General features: G+C 49.2%; 2 protein-coding genes across 2 annotated transcripts; both read left to right on the forward strand.

Moving 5' to 3' along the window:
* Positions 1-352: 352 nt before the first annotated feature.
* On the forward strand, positions 353-8,171 carry Mon1b (MON1 homolog B, secretory trafficking associated). Its single transcript, XM_032887657.1, has 6 exons — positions 353-677; positions 893-1,050; positions 2,379-2,813; positions 3,292-4,111; positions 4,444-4,591; positions 6,637-8,171. The coding sequence occupies exons 2-6, from the start codon at positions 903-905 to the stop codon at positions 6,835-6,837; spliced, it is 1,752 nt and encodes a 583-aa protein (XP_032743548.1). The 5' UTR covers positions 353-677; positions 893-902; the 3' UTR covers positions 6,838-8,171.
* On the forward strand, positions 7,949-18,419 carry Syce1l (synaptonemal complex central element protein 1 like). The gene is made up of 11 exons (XM_032887658.1): positions 7,949-8,023; positions 12,813-12,875; positions 14,726-14,785; positions 14,870-14,944; positions 15,331-15,378; positions 15,602-15,656; positions 16,899-16,971; positions 17,685-17,754; positions 17,831-17,915; positions 18,035-18,107; positions 18,318-18,419. Exons 1-11 carry the CDS (start codon positions 7,957-7,959, stop codon positions 18,384-18,386), a joined length of 738 nt encoding a protein of 245 aa, XP_032743549.1. The 5' UTR covers positions 7,949-7,956; the 3' UTR covers positions 18,387-18,419.
* Positions 18,420-19,033: the final 614 nt, after the last annotated feature.

The raw sequence follows: 19,033 nt of genomic DNA on the forward strand, positions 1-19,033 counted from the left end.
TAGGCTGACTGGACTGCGCGCGACGTTCCGATTGGAAAGAGAGACTGTCCGTCAAGCATACGCTCGCCCTGCCTATCTTATTGAAAAAAAAAAAAAAAAAAAAAAAAGGAGGGTGCAGTTGTCCTAATTGTGGGGTCGCGTGTTCATTGGTTCGGCACTATCTCGCTCCAGCCAGGACCGGAACAGGATCGAGATTTCGGTTAGAAACAGGGAGATGTCAGTCAAGGGATGAGCACCAATTAGCGCACAATATCTGCGGAGCTCAACCAGAATGAGGAGTGACATAAGGAAGGCATACTCTTGATTGGGTGAGAGGAACTAGGCCCCGCCCTCTTGGCCTAGTAGATTCCAGGCCGCGCCCCCTTCAGGCGGTAGCCCTTGGTCCAAGAAGTGGGCCGCTCTGGCCCCACTTCACAGCCGACCCTGGCTGCGTCCGGTGGAAGGTCGCGCGGATTCCAGAGTTCCGGAAGAACCCCGCTCTATCTTCTCCGTGAGGGAACGCAGCTTGCGGCGGCCATTGGCACTCCGGGGAGTAAATACGGCTGTGAAACCGGAAGTGTCCCGGGAGGCGTCGCTTCCGGAAGTGTGGCAAATCCCCACCACACCAGGAAGTGTGGTGCCGCGGCGGCTCCTGGAAGTGTTGCTGTCCACCGGGTTGAGATAGGAGGTTGAAACAGGTGTTAATGTCTCGTGTTTGCGGAAGCCCAGCGGAGCGTCACCCGTCCGAAAGTGTCGGAGGGTGCAAGTGTTTGGTCATGTTTTTGAATGTCGCGATCTGTCGAAAACCGTAGGGGAAAGCGCACTAGGAATGCATCCAGGGGGGCTGACTCCCTGAAGGCTTTTAAGAAGTTTTCTGTTGCTGCTCGTCACCCTCGATTCCCCTTCTCTCCAGGGATGTGCAGATGGAGACCGGTGGAGATAATGCTGTCCCAGCCCCCGGGGGCGTGGAGGACTTGGTGGACACGCAGTTCCCCAGAGAGGAGGCTGGAGACAGTGAAGAGGTTCACTCAAGCACGCTGGATCCCGGGGATGGGGAACCGGAGGACACAGGTATAGCTTTCCTCAATGAAGCCTTGGAAGCAATCCCTGGGGCTGTCATTGCTAGCTGAGTGGGGAAGAGATCAATGGGAGACCAGTGGGCAGTCTTTGGGGACCCAAGAGGCATAGCTCGGCCGGTCGTTGGACATAGACTTGCTGACTTAATTGAAATCGTTGAGAAATGGCAAAGACGACAATGGGTGTCAGCTGTTGTCCGGGAGGGGCAGCACTGTGCCTCTGCAAATGTTTTCTATGGTGAGGGGGTCAAGGCTAGGAAGATGGGACTGTACTGTTTTGCCCGGAACAGCCCCCTTTTAACATTGGAGTAACTCACATCCTGAGGACACCCTTCTGTTGTAGGGAAATTAGCGTAGATACTTAAAGAATCAAAAAGGGCGCAGTTGGGTCCCAAAAGGGCTGCCTTGACAGGTGATGGGAATTGAGACACGTTGCTTGGGTATCTGGGAACATGGGACGATCAGTGCACGATTAAGAAAATATGAAAACATTGAGAGTGAGAAAAGTCAGATGGGGATACAAATGGATGCATGTCAATGGGTCAGTAGACATCAGTGGCAGTGGGAATGGATGTTGTTCTGGAAGGAAGCAGGTGCTTTCATTATGGGATTTTAAATGGGGTAAACAGGGTAAACCTTGTACATTAGTGATTGTTAATGGTGGCCACTGGTGGAGTCCAGCTTGGACCTGGAGTAGAGGAAGAACTTCCATAAAGGCTATTGAAGACTAATCAGGGATGTTAATATGTGTTCTTGGGGGTGCTAATGTAGCAGTAGAAGTAAAGAGGGGGAGTCCTGGCGATCTGGATGTCAGTGGCTATCAATGGCCACTATAATGGGAAAAATAAGGACCATCATTGGGAGGATGATTAAGCAAGTAGAAAGGGGTTAGGAGAGTCAGTGGGGTATTTAAATGTTGGTCACTGAAGGATAAGTACACATCAGGGGAATAAAAATGCAGTCAGAGGAGGTAAGGAAGAGCCACCACAGATTAGAAGATGAAGAGTCATTCAGAGAGTGGAGTGCTTTGAAGACCTGGGAGTGGCAGTGTCTAAAGGGAATAATGGAAGGGCCAGTGAAGAACAGTGAGACCCTGTTGGATTATTTGTGTTTTAGGGTGGGGCTCATTGAAATTTTAGTGTTAGTGGACATAAAAAGGTGCTAGCCATTGTCAGCCATATTCAGTGAACAGCCAGGAAGACGTGGAGATCTTTGTAAATGTGTTTAGGTCACTGCGAGGGGGTGAGAGGGTTGGTAAGGATTTGGTAGATTGTGGAAAATATGAGGTTAGTGGGAGATGAGCCACTCACGGCTCCCTTTCAGGATCCAAGACCAAGGACCAGCCATCCAGCCTCCTATCAGCTTTGCCTCAGGCTGAGGCCCCATCAAGCACTTGTGAGCACTGGAAAACAGCAGCTTCAGACAGCAGTCCCACTGGAGAACCTCAGAGGAGCTCTGAGGGTCAAGGAGAAGACCCCAGTGATGGAGACCCCAATGATGGGGACCCCAGTGATGGGGATCCCAATGATGGGGACCCCAGTGATGGGGACCCCAATGATGGGGATCCCAATGATGGGGACCCCAATGACGAGGACTGGCGCAGCCAACGGAAGCACGTGTTCGTGCTGAGTGAGGCGGGCAAGCCCATCTACTCACGGTATGGTAGCGTGGAGGCACTGTCGGCCACCATGGGTGTGATGACAGCCCTGGTGTCCTTCGTGCAGAGTGCAGGAGATGCCATCCGTGCCATCTATGCTGGTGAGTGAAGAGGACGGGTCAGAGTGGCAGGCTGCTGGTGGGGATATGGCTGGTTGTTAGAGGTCTGTATAACTAGCCATGGGTACACCTGCCTCCCCACCAGAAGTGAGTCAGTGGGTCAGGGTAACTGTCCGGAGGTCCATCTCTTTGGTTGGCAGCATGTGCTCTGGTCATTTGGGAGTGAAGAGGTGTACTGTGTGACCTGGCTGTCTTAATCCTTGTTCATCTCACCATCCCACGACCTGACTCCATGAAGTCTGTCTAGATTTCTTGTTACCTCCACAGCCAACATATCCTCACAAATGCCCCCATCACCCTAGTTTGTCCTCGCCCTAATTTTGGTGCTGGCAGAGTAAGAGCACAGGCTCAGTCAGGCCAGGCGCTGTGTGTATTGGAGAGTGTTTGGGAAAGGTGTGCTTTCCGACCCCTTGGCTCATTCCTGGTCTGTGTCCACCCTACCCACTCTTCCTTCCCCTAGAGGACCACAAGCTGGTGTTCCTGCAGCAGGGACCTCTCCTGCTGGTGGCTGTTTCCCGGACTCCACAGTCTGCAGCACAACTACGAGGTGAGCTGCTTGCAGTACATGCACAAATTGTGAGCACACTAACGCGTGCAAGCGTGGCCCGCATCTTCGCACATAAGCAGAACTATGACCTACGTCGCCTGCTGGCTGGCTCAGAGCGTACACTGGATCGGCTCCTGGACAGTGTGGAGCAAGACCCAGGCGCCCTGCTCCTGGGTGCCGTGCGCTGTGTGCCTCTGGCCCGTCCACTGCGGGATGCCCTGGGCACACTACTGCGGCGCTGTACAGCCCCAGGCCTGGCCTTGTCAGTGCTGGCTGTTGGCGGTCGACTGATAACAGCAGCCCAAGAGAGGAATGTGCTGGCCGAGTGCCGGCTGGACCCAGCGGATCTACAGTTGCTGCTTGACTGGGTGGGTGCACCAGCCTTCGCGGCAGGGGAGGCCTGGGCACCTGTGTGCCTGCCTCGCTTTAACCCAGATGGTTTCTTCTATGCCTATGTGGCTCGCCTGGATTCCATGCCCGTCTGCCTGCTGCTGCTTGGTACCAACCGTGAAGCCTTCCATGCCATGGCCGCCTGCCGGCGCTTAGTAGAAGATGGGATGCACAACCTTGGTGCCCTGCGCACTCTTGGGGAGGCTGCCAGCTTCTCCAATGGCCCGGCAGCCAATGCCCCTGCCTACAGTGTGCAGGCTGTGGGAGCGCCTGGCCTCCGACATTTTCTCTATAAGCCACTGGACATCCCTGAACAGCACCGGCAGCTGCCACAGTTTACCAGGTGGGCCCAGACCCCAAGTCAGTTGGAGACTTGTCTGACCAAGACGGTCAGCATCTTGTACACAGGGGTTAGGAGAGAGAGCCAGCCATGCTCTAGAAATGGGGAGCCGACGGTTCTCTGATGGCAGAGGCTTGAGCACCAACCTAAAGGAGTCCCTCTGTTGTAGTGGGAGAAAGGCTCTCTTTCCTAATTTAATGGAGGCAGCTTGGCTCACAACTACTAGAAACCCTCAAGTCTAATGGGAGAGGCTGAGCCCGTAACCTAATTATAGTCCCTAGCCTGAGAGGGGAGGCAGGCTCTGACTTACATGCCGCTGCCTCCCTCTATTGCAGTCCTGAGCTAGAGGCCCCGTACAGCAGAGAGGAGGAGCGACAGCGACTGTCCGACCTGTATCACCGCCTGCATGCTCGCCTCCATAGCACCTCCCGGCCCCTGCGCCTCATTTACCACGTGGCTGAGAAGGAGACGCTGCTGGCTTGGGTGAGTTGATGAGCTTGTCAGTAAATCAGTTCCCTCTGCAAGCCTGCTTTCCCTGTCATGATCCCTTCTAACTAGCACCCTCCACGCGCTCACCGGAATGCGCACAGGTTTTGCCTTTATCCACATCACTGACCCTATGGGCACATGTGTCTTTAATTACAGAAGAATTTCTCACTGTCTTCAGCTCAACCTTAGCCCTGCCATGCTGTCACCAGGACAGGGTGTTTGATTTTCAAGGATCCCATCTCCAGCTATCTCTGTGCTTGCCAGTTTCCTTTCGAGCAGTGTAGAGGCCCCAGGTCTCCTTAACCATTGCAGGCTGAGGACCACTCTGTGCCCTCTACCTACAGTGACTGCCCTGTGAGTCTGTTAAAGATCAGCTTCCGAGGGAGGCTGGTGGCCAGGCAGGCAGACCCATAGGAAGTGAGACCTCCCCCAATAGGTTTGTTAAGTACTAGGGTATATTAATATGGATCCAGCATTGTCCTAGGCTAGGGTGATTGTTTTAATTGTCAAGTAATCTTGGATCTGGAAGTGGCACAGCCGGTATAAAGAGTCACCACTAAGAGGCCTTTCACTCAGGCACTCATGTACCCTGGTCTCATTTGTTCTGGAATGGTTCCACAGACTTTGTTGACTTGTAGCCCTGGCACTTTCCAAGGACATCAATCCGTAAACTTGCTTGTAGAGTGCCCCGACTCAGCTCTCTAGTGCTCCAGCATGGTCACAGGAAGGGACCATGCCGTAAGTGCACTCTTTGACGGGTCTGTGGCGCCAGCTCGGCTCTCAGGGACAGTGGAGAGGGCCACACTTGTACGATAGTGTTTGTGGCTAGCACGCACCTGAGGCTCCCGTGGCCTATGTGGCTGTGGGTTTTAGAAGTGCACTCCCTCATTCATTTTATCCTGCTTCTACGACTTGAGCTGACAGCAGTTACCAGGTATTGGCTTGCTGATACCAGGCTTTTCTTACCATGCCGCCTTTTACGTTTATAGTTGTACTCTACATAAGAACAGACCTCTTCTTGGATTCCTTTAATTTAGAGGTTACATTTATTTATTACTTATTTGGTGTGTATGCATGCACATGTGTGTTGAGTGTAGCAGTCAATGGATAGCTTATAAGAACTCCTACTTTCCTGCTGGATCGTCAGGCTTGGCTGGCAAGCTCCCCTTGTCCACTGAGCCATCTCACTGGCCCAGAAGTCTCTATTTTATATAAATATGGCCTCTTGAGATTGTTCTTGATTTCAGTAATGTAAAATATTTTTCTAGAATTTTCTGCAGTTATTTTGGACTTAGCCAGTGAACTCCCTGATTTAGGCAGCTTGGGTCCTGTCTCCCATTGGCACATCGCAGTCACATACAAGTACAGCTTACTTGGCATTCTACATCCTTCCTGGACTCAGCCATTTTGCCAAGGAAAATGGAGTTCTAAGGAACTCCAGGGTTTTAGATCAAGTGGTTGGGAGAAGGCTTGCTGAAAAGATGGCTTCCCCGTGGAGAGGACATGGTGAGCTAGAGGAGGAACAGCCTGTGCACAGGGGAAAGACTGAGATGTGAGGCAAGGCTGAGCTGGCTGTACTGGAGGAACAGCAAAAGAAAGGCCAAAGCTGCTGGAGCAGAAAGGACCCTGGGCTGAGCGGTGGGAAGTGGCACAGAGAAGTTCCCCGAGACCTCAGGGCTGGGCCTCAGGTTGGTGTGAGGACCCCATTGACTCTTACACTCTTCAAGGCTGAGATAATGCCATGGGGCAAAGACAGCCATGGATGTAATGATTGCTCGGTCAATATTGAGTATTGCTGTTCCGTTATCTCTAATCTGCACATACACAAACAGAAGCACAGTCAGAATCACCCTGTGGAACGCTCTGAGCCGCTGGCCTCTCGTCTGCCCTCGATAGGATGAGTACCAGATGGCCCAGCAAGCATATCCAGTTGCTCATGTCTCCCAGGCTTCAGAAGCACACAGGGTTGGGTTTGGGAACTCAGACTCGCTCGTTCATGCCCAGCTCCAGCCCAGCTGACTCTCTCCTCCCTTCCCCAGGTCACCTCCAAGTTTGAGCTCTACACTTGCCTCAGCCCCCTGGTGACCAAGGCTGCTGCCATCTTAGTAGTGACGAAGCTCTTGCGCTGGGTAAGGAAGGAAGAGGACCGGCTTTTCATCCGTTACCCACCCAAATACTCCACACCCCCTTCCACCTCCGCGGACCAGGCCCCCAACAATGGCCTGTTCACAGGACTCTGAATGACTGCGGGAGTGACCACATTTGGCTTCTACATTCTGTGTCTACTCTGGAAATGTGGGTAGAGGCCTGTGTGGGGCTGGTCCCCATCTCCCTGGGCAGGTTGGCAGGATGTCAGGGTTTGCCCACAGATGGGAGAAGGGTGACAGCAGCCAGGGGCACAGGTTGCTCTTTGAACCCCCTCGTGCACCTCCACATCTAGGGAAGCGGGACTTTTCCTCTGTCCTCTGCCTCACCTCCCTAACTCGCCTGAATGCCTGTCACCAGCTGTCTCCGCCAAGCCTCTCTAAGCAGCACAGGTTGCTACCACATCCATCTTCCAAACAGACCTGAGGCTGGGCTGAGGCTGTCCTCAGGGTAGAGGTGGGTAACCCACAAGGGCTCTAGAATTTGGAATGCAGGGCTAGCCTGTGCTTGAAACCAGCCTATGGGTGTTTAAAAACAGACAAAACAAGACAAAAACTGTACAGAAAGGGCCTAAAGCTGAATCCCTCAAGACATCCCTCTGTCCTTCATGCCCCCCCCCCCCATCATTTTTCCTTCCCCTACTTTAAAGCAAACAAAAAACCTCCAATAGATCCAAGCCCCACCATGTTGGACTGTTTCTTACTCGCATAAGAAGGTGGCATCCAGCACCCAACTGTGTAAAACACCGCCTGACTTATCTATGGGCCAGGATGCAGCTTTGTGAAGATGCTCTTAGCCGCTAAAGCGATTACTCACGAAAGGATTTCACTTTCTTCTACACCTTTTAGTGGACATCTATAAACGGACAGGGGTTGGGAATGCGTTGTGCTGCTGCCCAGCACGAACACGTTTGTCAGGATATTGGCCGCTTGCAGTAACGACCTAAAGAAGAGCCCTTGAAGAGCTCGTGCTCACAACCCACCTCAACTGCTCACTACCTGTTCCAGCCTTTTTTAGAGACAGAGCCGTGTGGTTGCGCGCGCATGCGTGAAAACACAACCTAGCAGTTGCGTTTGCAGCTGTTCTGCGCTTGCTCCAAGCAGATCCCTGTGTCACCCTAACCCCTGGTTTCCTACAATGTCTGCAGTGGCTCGCGCTGCCGTTCCCTGCTGTTTCTTTTCCGAGGCACATGCGCAGATACCTCACGCTGGGAAATGGCTGCGGAACTGGAGCCTTTGAAGGCGGAGTGGCTGGGAGCTGAGAAAGCTGAAGACACCGGAGGTAGTGAGGGCGGACAGGGTAGATGGGACGGAGGCTTCGGCTCATGATAATAATTGAGAATTTTTTAGAAAAAAAAAGTTTTTAGCCTATTGAAACTTGTAACTTCCACAAAGTGGAAATAAAGAACATGCGTGTTCTCATCACCTAAGTTAACTTGCCAACTTTATTGACCATATTAAACATCTCAAGCCAGTAGTTCATCTCAGGACCCGTGACTAAGCAAGTCCGGAAGGGATAGTGCTGTTTTCCCAAAACTTCTCTGTTGCTACACAGCTGAGGGACGGAACTCCTCTCACTTCACAGTTAGCCTAGATCACTACATGGGCTTTTCAAGGCTCTCGAGCATGGTTTCCCCCACTTTTGTCAAATTTGGTTTGACTTCAATAATGACAGTTTCTCTTCCTCATTGGGGACAAGGGGATGAAGTCCAGCCTAGAAATTACTGGAAATTGCAGTTCCTTCAAGAGAAAATATCTCTCATGGTAAATTCACTATAAGAACATTCTTGTTTTATTTATCAATTTAAAAAAAAAAATTCTGAAGTAGAGAAAATAGTGTGACCATGCCCCAATGGGTGTTCAATCTGTGTCCTTGTATCTGTCATCACCTTCCCTTCATGCACACCCAGTCTGTCACTACATGACCAAACATGGGAGGTGGCTTCTTGCCAGACCTGTTCATTCGGATTCCAAAACAGTGAATGTGACTTTCAAGAGCAAGACCTGCAGTGTCCCCGGGCACCTGAAACACCTGCTTGGTGCTTGGGACTCAGCGACCTTTTTTTTTTTTTAATGGGTGAATATGAAATCATTTTAACAGAATTTGCCTTAAATTGAAGCCACATGTTGGGTGTCAGTTTTCAAAGAAGAAGAGAAATCAGACAAGCCACACTTTATTAGCACATGCTACAGGGCCACAGGGATTTAAACATTTATCATCAACCTTTCAGATTCTCAGAGTTTAATAAAGGACTTCGTCAGCACTGGAGGTAGTTAGAGGCATATCAGGTCCCGTTTCTTAGCCGTTGGCTGGCCATAGGGGATAACATGCAGCTCCACTGGCCTTCTGGTAGAGGCTTAGTCCTCAGCAGATGCTATCCCACATCTGCAGTCTCCATGCTAGCTAATGACAGGCTGCAGACTGCACAAGTGTGGACCGAGGGCAGCCAGTGGTGAGTTACTAACGGGCAGAGATAGAAGACACGATCCAAACCTGACCACACCTAGGTTTATCCATGCAGATTGTAGATTTAAAAAAGAAAAAGGTGGAGAAACATAAAATTCAATTGATAACATTGTTTATAGAAACTGTTCAAAGAAGGTAGGCCCCAGAAGTTTTATTTTTATTATGAAATAGTTGGGATTGAAACAAGAAAGGAGGGGGGTATACCCATCCAGGACAGCTCCTTGAAAAGTGTCTGAGGTAAGCACACTGATAATTGTGGAGAGGGGCCTTGGATTTGAGGGAGGCCTTTGTGATGTATTCTTTTATTTATCTCCTAGAAAACAGGTAGTAAAATGTAATCTACAACATGATAGGGCAAGTGAAAGCTGAGCGGCCCCTGGGGATTCTGTGTTAACGTGGGACCAGATGTTAAGTTGTGCAGGTACCGGGAGAGCCTCCATATAGGGAATTGCACTGGAGTACTAGGACTAGAGGGCCGTACTATCTGCAGCTTACAGATGACAAACACTCAAACACACAGAGTACCGATAGAATACCACAGCCTATTTCTATGACTTTTGTGTACATCTGAAATGATTTCAAAATAAAACGTTATATGGGGACTTATCCTCGGGCTCTTTTCTTTTGTAACATGGAAGGCTTTTTGTTACTGTTTGGTTTTAAGTTCACAGAGAATACTAGGTTCCAAATTTTTTTTAAATTAGAAATTAAAATTTCTTATAGCTTGGGGGCCTGAGAGATGGCTCAGTGGTTAAGAGCACTGGCTGCCCTTGCAGAGGATCAGGTTTGATACCCAGCACTCACTCACAGTGTCTCACAGATGCCTGTAAATCCTGTTCTGCGGGATCTGACCCCCTCCACAGGGACCAGGCATACATGGTGGACAGAAACACCTACAAGGCAGAACATTCAGACACTAAAAGATAAAGCTAATTTTTTTCTTGTTACTTACTCTGGGTCTTGTGACAAGCTGTAAAAGGGCAGAGAGAGGAAAACCATGACCAGATCCTTTGTAGAAGTCTCGAAGACCAGCTGGAGACCAGGGCTAGTCAGGGAACACGACACGTGGTCTGAATATTGGAGATTCTCCATGGCGATTGTTAACTATACTGGGTATAATTAAAGACAAGCAAATCTGGGTGATGTTCGCCGTCGTAGCACCAAGGCCATGAGAACTAGGGTTCATCATGGCCTCTTCATACCATGTTTGAAAGGTTTCATAAAATGTTAGAAAAACAAACATCTTTCTCTACTGGGAGCTTTTCTTTCTTGGCAAAATATTAAAATCATTTTAAATAATGGAAATGTCTCAGGAGGAGATGTACTAGCTTAGAGATGATTATATCATGGCAGTGAGATTCAGAAAAGGAAAAACTTCATTTCTTAAAAGAGTTTCAGAATGTTACTGGGTATGAATTTATTTAAATGACACATGAAATATTTTTTTTTCTAAAAGGTGAAGTCACTGAGCTTCTGATAGTGGTAAATTCTGTAGCTTAGCTAGTGAAGTCCTGGTCTAGTGTATATAAGGCTCTGAGTTTGATTTACTGCATCACAAAAAGCAATTAATCAATATAAAAGTGTGGTCTTCCCCCTTCCCCAGCTTGGGTCCATCAGAGCCTCACAGTATAATACATTGTACACATGTATGAAATTGCTACAGAATTAAAAAATCAATAAATGCGAAACAGTGGCCTTACTTGAAACCAGAAGGCTCTGGTTTCATTGTGTCTGTGACTGTGATAAACTACTCTGGTAAAAAGCAATATAGGAGAGGAGCAGTTTACTTGGCTAACAATTCCAAGTTACAGTCCGTCATTTTAGGGAAGTCAAGGCAGGAACTCACTCAAGCAGCTAGTCACAGGACACATGCCCAGCCAAGAGCAGAGAGGAACACGTGTAGCCATGCTGCCTGCTTACTCCCTGCTCTCAGCCAGCTGTTTTCTCTCTTCTCAGAACCCCCAAGTTGGGGAATAGTACCCATAATGCCTGGGTCACCCTCCATTAATTAACAATAAACATACCCCTTAACCCCAAGACACACCCATAGGCCAACCTGATCTAGACAATCTTCAATTGAAGGCTTCACTGAGACTTTCTTCTCCAATGATTCAAGGTTATGACAAGTTGATAGTTAAATACTAACCAGCAGGACAAGAAAGAGGGCTCATTGGTTACGAGCTTTTCCACATGGCCCAGATTTGATACCCAGTACCCACATAGTACCTCACAAAGTCCTCTGACTCTAGTTGGGGCCTCTGGTTCCTCTTCTGACCTCTGAGCACCAGATTTGTGCACAGACATACATGCAAGCATTTATCTGTACACATCCAAACAAAATACAAACTAACCAGCCTATGGGATCTTTGCAGATCTAACTACTTAGGATGAGGCCATACTGGCTCAGGATAATTCCGAGGTAAATAACCTTACAAGAGAAAGGAACTATGGGACACAGTGACACACAGAAGAGCATGTGATGGCAAACAGAAGGAAGACCTACTTCCTGTCAGCAGCTGAGAAATGGAAACAGCATAGCATTGTTTACAGCTGTGAAAAAGACAGTCCAAGGGCAACAGTAGGAGACTGCTCCTAAATTATGGTATATGTGTAGTGGAAAGACACACAGCCACCAAAAAGAATGAGCTGATCACCAGTAAACCTTGTTAGGTGAGAAGAAGACCTACCACATCCTATATGACATGACGTCCTGTGTGTGGAGAAAGGGTACGTCTCTGGATGTGAATCAAGAGTTTATATCACCGAATGACTTTAAGGACAGGGACTGAGGAACTTGGGGTGTGAGGGTAAGGGATTTTCTCTACGATGGAGAAGCACTTCTGCGTTCACTTTCTGGCTGCGGTCTGTGTTTTTGAGCAGTATTTCTTTTCCATCCGGGTTCTTAGGGAGAGGAGTAGGTCACTGAGGTTTGAGCTTTTATCATTGCTTTCAAGAATTTAGGGCACATTTTTCTAGGGTTGTTTGCTTGAATTTTTAAAGTAATATGGGGTCATGCAAAACATCTAGAGAAGTGTGCATCATGAAGAAAATGCATTTGCTTGAACTGGGAGTCAAATAAGATCAATCCATTGTAGTTCATTGGTGTGGGTTACAGCTCATTCTTTCTCTTTCTTATTTCTTCTGCACTGAAACTCATATTTGAAGATATTTACAATAGTAACTGAACTCAGTCGTAGAGTTTGTGTTTTTATATTTCAGTATTGGGTATAAAAAGGACACTTGATGTAACTATGTTTAAAATTATTCAGCCCCACGCTTACAAATGTAAACTCATAGGAGTTTGACATAAAGTTGAATGTTACATTCTCTCTTCTCACCCTGAGTTTGACTAAGGGGAGTTCAGGAAGGTCTTTTGTCCCCTTATAGCAAAGCTGATTCATCCAGGATACACCATGATCCTCAAAAATGAGAACAGGTTCCCCAGGCGCCCTGCTGTGGCTGGAGACCTGGCCCTCAGCCCAGCCTTGGCCATAGCTGAGGAGTGTCTAAAGAGAGCTCGCTGCTTTTCTAGCTGGTTCTGCGTCTTTCCCAGGTTTACCCATACTCCTGCTGGGTCCTGTAATTCTGGTTTTCATCTCTACAGGGCAGACCACCTCTCTGAATACGACGGAAGACTTGCTGGAGACAGTAAAAAAGCTACAGAAAGGTCAGGTGTCCCGTGTCTGACTCACAGCTTTTGAGTGAGGCAAACAGAATTAGACCCTAAAAGCCTCAACTCACAACTTTAGGAAATCATCCTGTCATTCTGATTCGATTCCTATTCTTTGAGCCAAAACAATGAGGTCACGGCTAAAAATTCAAAATCCTTAAGAGGACGGAAAATCTTTTTTCACTTATAGACAGATGCGCATGCGCACAAGCACAAACGCACGCACACACACACACACACACACACACACACACACACACACAAGCACACATACACACACATACCACATGCTCCATTCATCTTTCCATCCATCAGTCTATTTTTCTATCATGTATCTGTTTATTCATTTTCAAGACCCACAGGCAATCAGCAGCTATTTTTTGTTTTGTTTTGTTTTGTTTATTAGCGCTGCAGCTTGAATCCAGGACCACTGAGCTACTCCCCAACAAGAGCAGTTTTTAAATGGTCAAGTGCCATCCAGAGTCTTTTAAAATAAACAACATTCGCAGATGTATATTTCTTGTCCCTTTAAACCCCACAAATTGCGAAGGACAACACAGAGTATTTTGCCCTTGGCATTTTTGTTGCGAGGGAACCTGGGAGCCAGCTTATACTGAGTAGGACCCATTTTTTTAAGTGCTGGAGCAACTACTGAGTCTGAAGTAAGACTTCCCCACCCCACCAGACTATTCTCAGCTTCAATTGCTGTAGCCACTGATTTGCTTCAGATGAAATGGAACCTCTCCTCTCATATCACCTGCTCTAGTTCCCACACTTCATTACGGCTGTGGTCTGGACTAACACTTTGTATTTATATAAAAACTTTGTATTTTATAGTCCTGGAAACTGCAGGACTATAAATGAGAAGTGACCTACCCTGACCATCTGCAGTGAAATAAAGTCCCTGGGCTACAGGGGTTTCTGCCAGTTGCTATCAGCACCTCAGAGGACACTGACTCTTCTAGAAGTGTCTAGAAAGGGAATCCGTCATCTTAAAAAGCCCAGGGCTAAGCTAATGACCCTCCAGCTTGCTTTAGGTGTTACCAGTGAGACTCAGCAAATGTCAAGTAGCCTCATATCCCGATGCCTGTGACTCGCCTTTGATCTAGAACACGATGAGGCAGGAGGAAGGCTTCTCCCTAAAGAGCTGTAAAATGGGCTATGAACGAGGTCAGAAGTGACTAAGGAGACATTGAGAACTCGCAAGGTGGCACTTGCCACTGGAAAGCCTTGCTGCTTTCATGACAGCTAGAGACCAGAGAGGCAGGAATAACAGCCTGTTCTGCCTGCTTTGAAGACAGTGGGGCCCATGGAAGGGCACCACCAGGTTCCACCACACTCAAGTTGCAGCTGTAAGCATCCATTGTGGTCCTGTAGGACCTCCCCTCCAGGGCCGTCTGCTCCTCCCCGCCTAGCTTACCCATCCCCTGTGACTTTGCCTGTGGGCCTTACCCACTCCCACTGCAAGAGTTTCATACTTGTCCCCTCTCCTGGGAATAGCTCCCACTCCACACAGCCCTCCCCACAGTGTACAGGGTCTGTTTCTTTCCCTTCACATGGGGGCTTTCCATAGCTCAAAAAGCACTGATACCCATCTGTTCTTTACCACCCACCCTGTGTCATCTTTGTAACTGGCACTGCCACCAGATTGAGTCACAGTCATCTCCCTACCCAGAGTGCAAGCCCTGCAAGGACCTATAACAGATCCAAGCTCAGAGCAGGTACTCCATAATAGTCTGTGGGTGACTAGCGATAGAAACCCAGCCCCCATTGCAGTCCTCCCCCGCTCGCGGCCTGGGACAGACAAGCACCTGTCCTTTCTGGCTCAGTCTGCCTTCTGTCTTCAGAGGGAAGCCTGGAACCCCAGATTGAGGACCTGATCCATCGAATTAATGAGCTGCAGCAAGGTAAATTTGGGACCCTAGACTGGCCAGTCGATACCAGCAGCAAGGCAGCCCTCACACAATGCCTTCTTCCCCTCTTTGGTCCAGCAGAGAAGAGATCCAGTGAGGAGCTGGGAGAGGCTCAAGCACTCCAGGAAGCCATGCATCAGGAACTAGATTCCTGTGAGTGGGGACATGGGGTCCTCTTTTTAGCCCATACAATTCAGATTAGCCACTCTAGGATGCCATCTTTTAGTTCCTCTTTTTTTTTTTTTTTAATTTACCTGATATGGTATTGGCTTCTTCAATGGTTCATTCTTCCTTCCGACACGAATCTGTACTTTCTTCAGAGTGGTCACTCCTTTTACTCTGTTGGCACTTACGTGGAACACAGATGTGGGGTAGGGGAGAAAGGAACAAGATGGCCCCCATGGGACATGGTCATAAGTGCAGGAGGAAGCTACCTCACTTCTCCCCCGTCTTCTGTGTGATTCTGCCTATTGGATGAAGCCGCAGTGGGCATAAGGGATGTAGCTTCCAGGGCCTGAAAGTGTCATCGTGTCTTGCAGTGAATGAAGAGAAAGTCCACCTAGAGGAGGTCCTGTGCAAAAAGCAAGGTATTCATCATTCTCCTTATTCTTCCGAAGCCCACCCTCCCGAGCAGCCTCAGGATGCTTTGCTCCACTCCCCTCCCCAAACCCAGCTACTTGTGCGAAGGACACACCCAAGTCCTTCAGGTTCCCACCAATGTCCTAGGTGATGTGGAGGCCCTGGACTCTGCCTAACTTTGTTCCCTCGAGGTCTCTCCCTCATCAGCTGTCGTGTTTGCTTTCTCCACAGATGCTCTGTCAATTCTCCAGAAACATCCCCAAGAGAGAGAAAGTGAGACTACATGGTAAGAGTCCCTTCCACCTCCTCCCCAGCTTGAGGAGGAGAAAGCAAGGGCTAGTTTGAGAAGCCATGGATGCACTGTTGAGTTACCCAGGCCGATGTTCTGCATTCCTGAATGAAAGATACACACACAGCCTTTACATATACATATATATATATATATGTATATATATATGTGTATGTATGTATATGTAGAGGTATATATGTATATATAGAGGTGATTAAGGCATATATATATATATACATATATATATATGTATATATATGCCTTAATCACCTCTATGTCTGGGCCGCTTCCTAACCTCCATGTGGTTAATCCACCTCCTATTAATAATCCCAGGTTATTGATTATTAAATTCTATATTCTACCTGGCTGCTCTGGACCTGGAGGGCTGCCCAACTGGGCTATACTCTCCCTGCTCCTTCACATGCTGGCTATGCCTCCCTGTCCTCCACTTTTCTCAGGCATGGAGTCTCTCCCCTCCTTCTCTTGGGAGGGTTGATCTCTCTCTTCTCTTTGGGTCCCAAGCCTGGGAATCCCAAAAGTCCCACCTCTGTCTGCCCTGCCCAGCTTTTGGCTGTCAGCATTTTTATTTACCAATCAGAACCAATTGGAGTCCCTCAGCGTCTTACTTATGGACGTTCGGACTCTCTCCTGCAAACAATTTTGGGGACCCAAAATACAAGCAGCATTAGGCCAAACCCATTACAATACATACTCTTTGTTTCCCTTCTATAAAATAGGGCATGGAGACAGGATATTTTTGTGATCATTAAGTGGTGGTAATAGAATAAATTAGACAGGGTAACCTACTGCACCTTTATACATAGTTTTCTTGTGAAGACACATTTGTAAGGACAACGGTATGGACAGTGTTGTGGTCCCCCAGAGGGATATATGGATCACATGTAAAGAGAGAGAGAGAAGCATTCTCAGAGAGAGTAGGGCCTCAGGCAGAGTCCAGCTGCAAATGATCTGTCTCCTCCCAGGAAGCATACAGTCCAGTTGTCAGGAATCCGACCAAAGAAGCTGGGGTTATTTCTAAGTTGTGGTCTGGTGGGCAGCTAAGTTGTGGGAGTGGGGCCTGCATAGTGAAGAGAGGAGGCATTGACAGACCCATGAAGGAGAGCACTGGGCAGGACCTGAAGGGTGCATGGGACCTGGTGAGGACGAGATACCCCTGACCTGACTGTGTTGAGTGTGGGTCCTGGCCACACAACTTTTCACCTCTGGGTGTCTCCATAGCTTGGATGCTAAACAAATGGAAGAGAAGCTGGAGGATCTGGCAAGTCAACACAAGGACCTCTGGGAGTTCCATGTAAGCTCCTCCCCAGGCTGGGCTTCAGTGTCTGTGATTGGTCACTCTCTACCCCAGCTCAGGTCCGGTGCCCTGGGATAGACTGTGGCTCTTCTCTTCCTGTCCCCCTTGACCTTACAACTGGCCAGTTTTCACCACCCCTCACGCCCACACCCAGCACCTCTGCTGGCTGTTATCATAGCTTTTGTGGACTTCGTGTTTGCCTCAAAGAGGCCCACGGGACCCTCCAGAAAACCTTCATTCAGCTGCAGAAGGGAGCATCAGGCAGCATCCCAGACAGGACGAGGCAGTGGTGCACCAAAGGGTTCTACCTCAGGTTTCTTAGGGGTAGGGAAACACATACCCAGAGCACAGCCAAGAATGCAAAGGAGACAGGTCCAGTAACCCTGGGCTACCACTCTGACTTGTTGGCGTCTGACCACATATGTTGAGCACATGAGTGAGGACAATATGCATTCTTCAGAAGGGTTGGACTCCTGGAACATTTGAAGAACAACAAGTTTAGAGGGGAAGTTGGAAAAGTTGTGAAAAATGGATTCTGAGCAATAAGGAGACGTGGGAAACATCGGGTAGAGCGAACCACAGAAACTGCCGAGTTAAAACACAAGTCAATGACTGAATCTAGGAAAGGATTTTGTCAAAGGTCCAAAGTAGGGTGGGATGGAGGTGCAGTCAGGAGAGAGGAACAGAGAGACCCGCCTCCGTTCTCACAGGTCCTGCAGCAGCGACTGGCCCAGGAGATCAGCACAATGGAGCACAGGAAAGAGCAGCTGCTGATGGAGAGTGAGACTTGGGTAGTGATGGGTGGTAGGGCCCATGACTTCAGAGGCCCACCTTGATGTCCTGCCACCGCCTGCAGGGACTTTGCTGCAAGCCAGGCTGAAGGAGGTGGAGCAGAAGCTACAGGAGGCCAGGGAGGCCCAGGATAGCCCAGAGAATTGTGGGTAAGAGAAGGAGCATGCCCCTCAGCCTGGGTCTCAGATCTCAGGCTTCTCTGTCTCCACTTTTCCTCCCTGGTGCCCTGAGCCACTGCTTGCTCTCTTTTCTCTGCTTTTTCTCATAGTCTGAAGACAGAGCTGGAGGAATTTGGGGAGCAGTCCCAGAACATCCCAGAAGCTCAGAATGACAGAGGGGAGGTAGGCACCTGGTGAACAGAAGTAGAGACCAGAGAGAAATGAGGCTGGGGTGGGGATGGGGCTCAGAGGTCGCCTGAGTACAGGGATCAGAGGATTCCAAGCCGCTTGGACACACTGAGGGAGCCAGCAGGAGCCAGCAGACGCAGACAAGAGTGTGTAGGTGACAGTGTCCGAGGTTCTGGCCCTGCATCCTACTCCCACTAACCTTAGGCTGGCCAAGAGGAGCAGCATCATGTGGAGCCATCCGATGAGTTGCCAAGGACAGGAACGCCCTGCTAAGCCCGAGGACTCGCCAGTGCTCACATTCCCAAAGGACTACCAAGAAATAAAGATGATTCCAAGGCTCTCCTGAGTCTGTGCATATCGAGTCACTGGAAGTAAGAGGCCCCAGCCATGAGGTGGGGAGGTGTCCAGGGCATCTCTGGGTGGAGCATCCGCTGGACTTCACTCATCAGCCGAACCACAGACGTACATCAGATGCTCAACAGCCAGATGCCTGCTCCTGGCTGAGTGTCAGATGAGAAGGGTTCTGGCCATACCCAGGTGTGGAAAAGCATCCATCAGTAGAGACCCAGGCAGGCACTCCTGTGGTCCAGAGAAGTCCTAGCCTCCCCTGTAGGGTCCTTGACATTTCAGGCCTGCCCCCTCTCCTCTCTGGTGCTCACAGAGACCTTCCCTTGCCGTCCAGACCTCCAGGCCAACACTCTGTCAGAGCTAGGTTTCATCTGGAGTGCCCATGGCACTGGGTCTCCTGGCGGCTTTGGCGGCTACCACAGGACTGTTAATATATATTATAACTGAGGTAGAAAGAACGCAACTGTGAAAGATAGGACAGGACTCAGAGGAGGGCAGATGGGGAAGTGTTGAGAACACAGCCTGAGCAGCCACTGGACAGGATGAGGCCTGGAGAGTGGGCTTCCTTAGAA

The sequence above is a fragment of the Rattus rattus genome, chromosome 17 (genome assembly GCF_011064425.1).
Source record: "Rattus rattus isolate New Zealand chromosome 17, Rrattus_CSIRO_v1, whole genome shotgun sequence".
Lineage (NCBI taxonomy): Eukaryota > Metazoa > Chordata > Mammalia > Rodentia > Muridae > Rattus > Rattus rattus.

Excerpts from the sequence above, each read along its gene's own strand:
- Mon1b (XM_032887657.1), top strand. The coding sequence starts at position 903 with ATGGAGACCGGTGGAGATAATGCTGTCCCAGCCCCCGGGGGCGTGGAG. Across the intron at positions 1,051-2,378 it reads TGGGGAACCGGAGGACACAG|GATCCAAGACCAAGGACCAG; the intron begins GTATAGCTTTCC and ends GCTCCCTTTCAG. Across the intron at positions 4,112-4,443 it reads CAGCTGCCACAGTTTACCAG|TCCTGAGCTAGAGGCCCCGT; the intron begins GTGGGCCCAGAC and ends CCTCTATTGCAG.
- Syce1l (XM_032887658.1), top strand. The coding sequence starts at position 7,957 with ATGGCTGCGGAACTGGAGCCTTTGAAGGCGGAGTGGCTGGGAGCTGAG. Across the intron at positions 14,786-14,869 it reads AATTAATGAGCTGCAGCAAG|CAGAGAAGAGATCCAGTGAG; the intron begins GTAAATTTGGGA and ends TCTTTGGTCCAG. Across the intron at positions 14,945-15,330 it reads GCATCAGGAACTAGATTCCT|TGAATGAAGAGAAAGTCCAC; the intron begins GTGAGTGGGGAC and ends CGTGTCTTGCAG.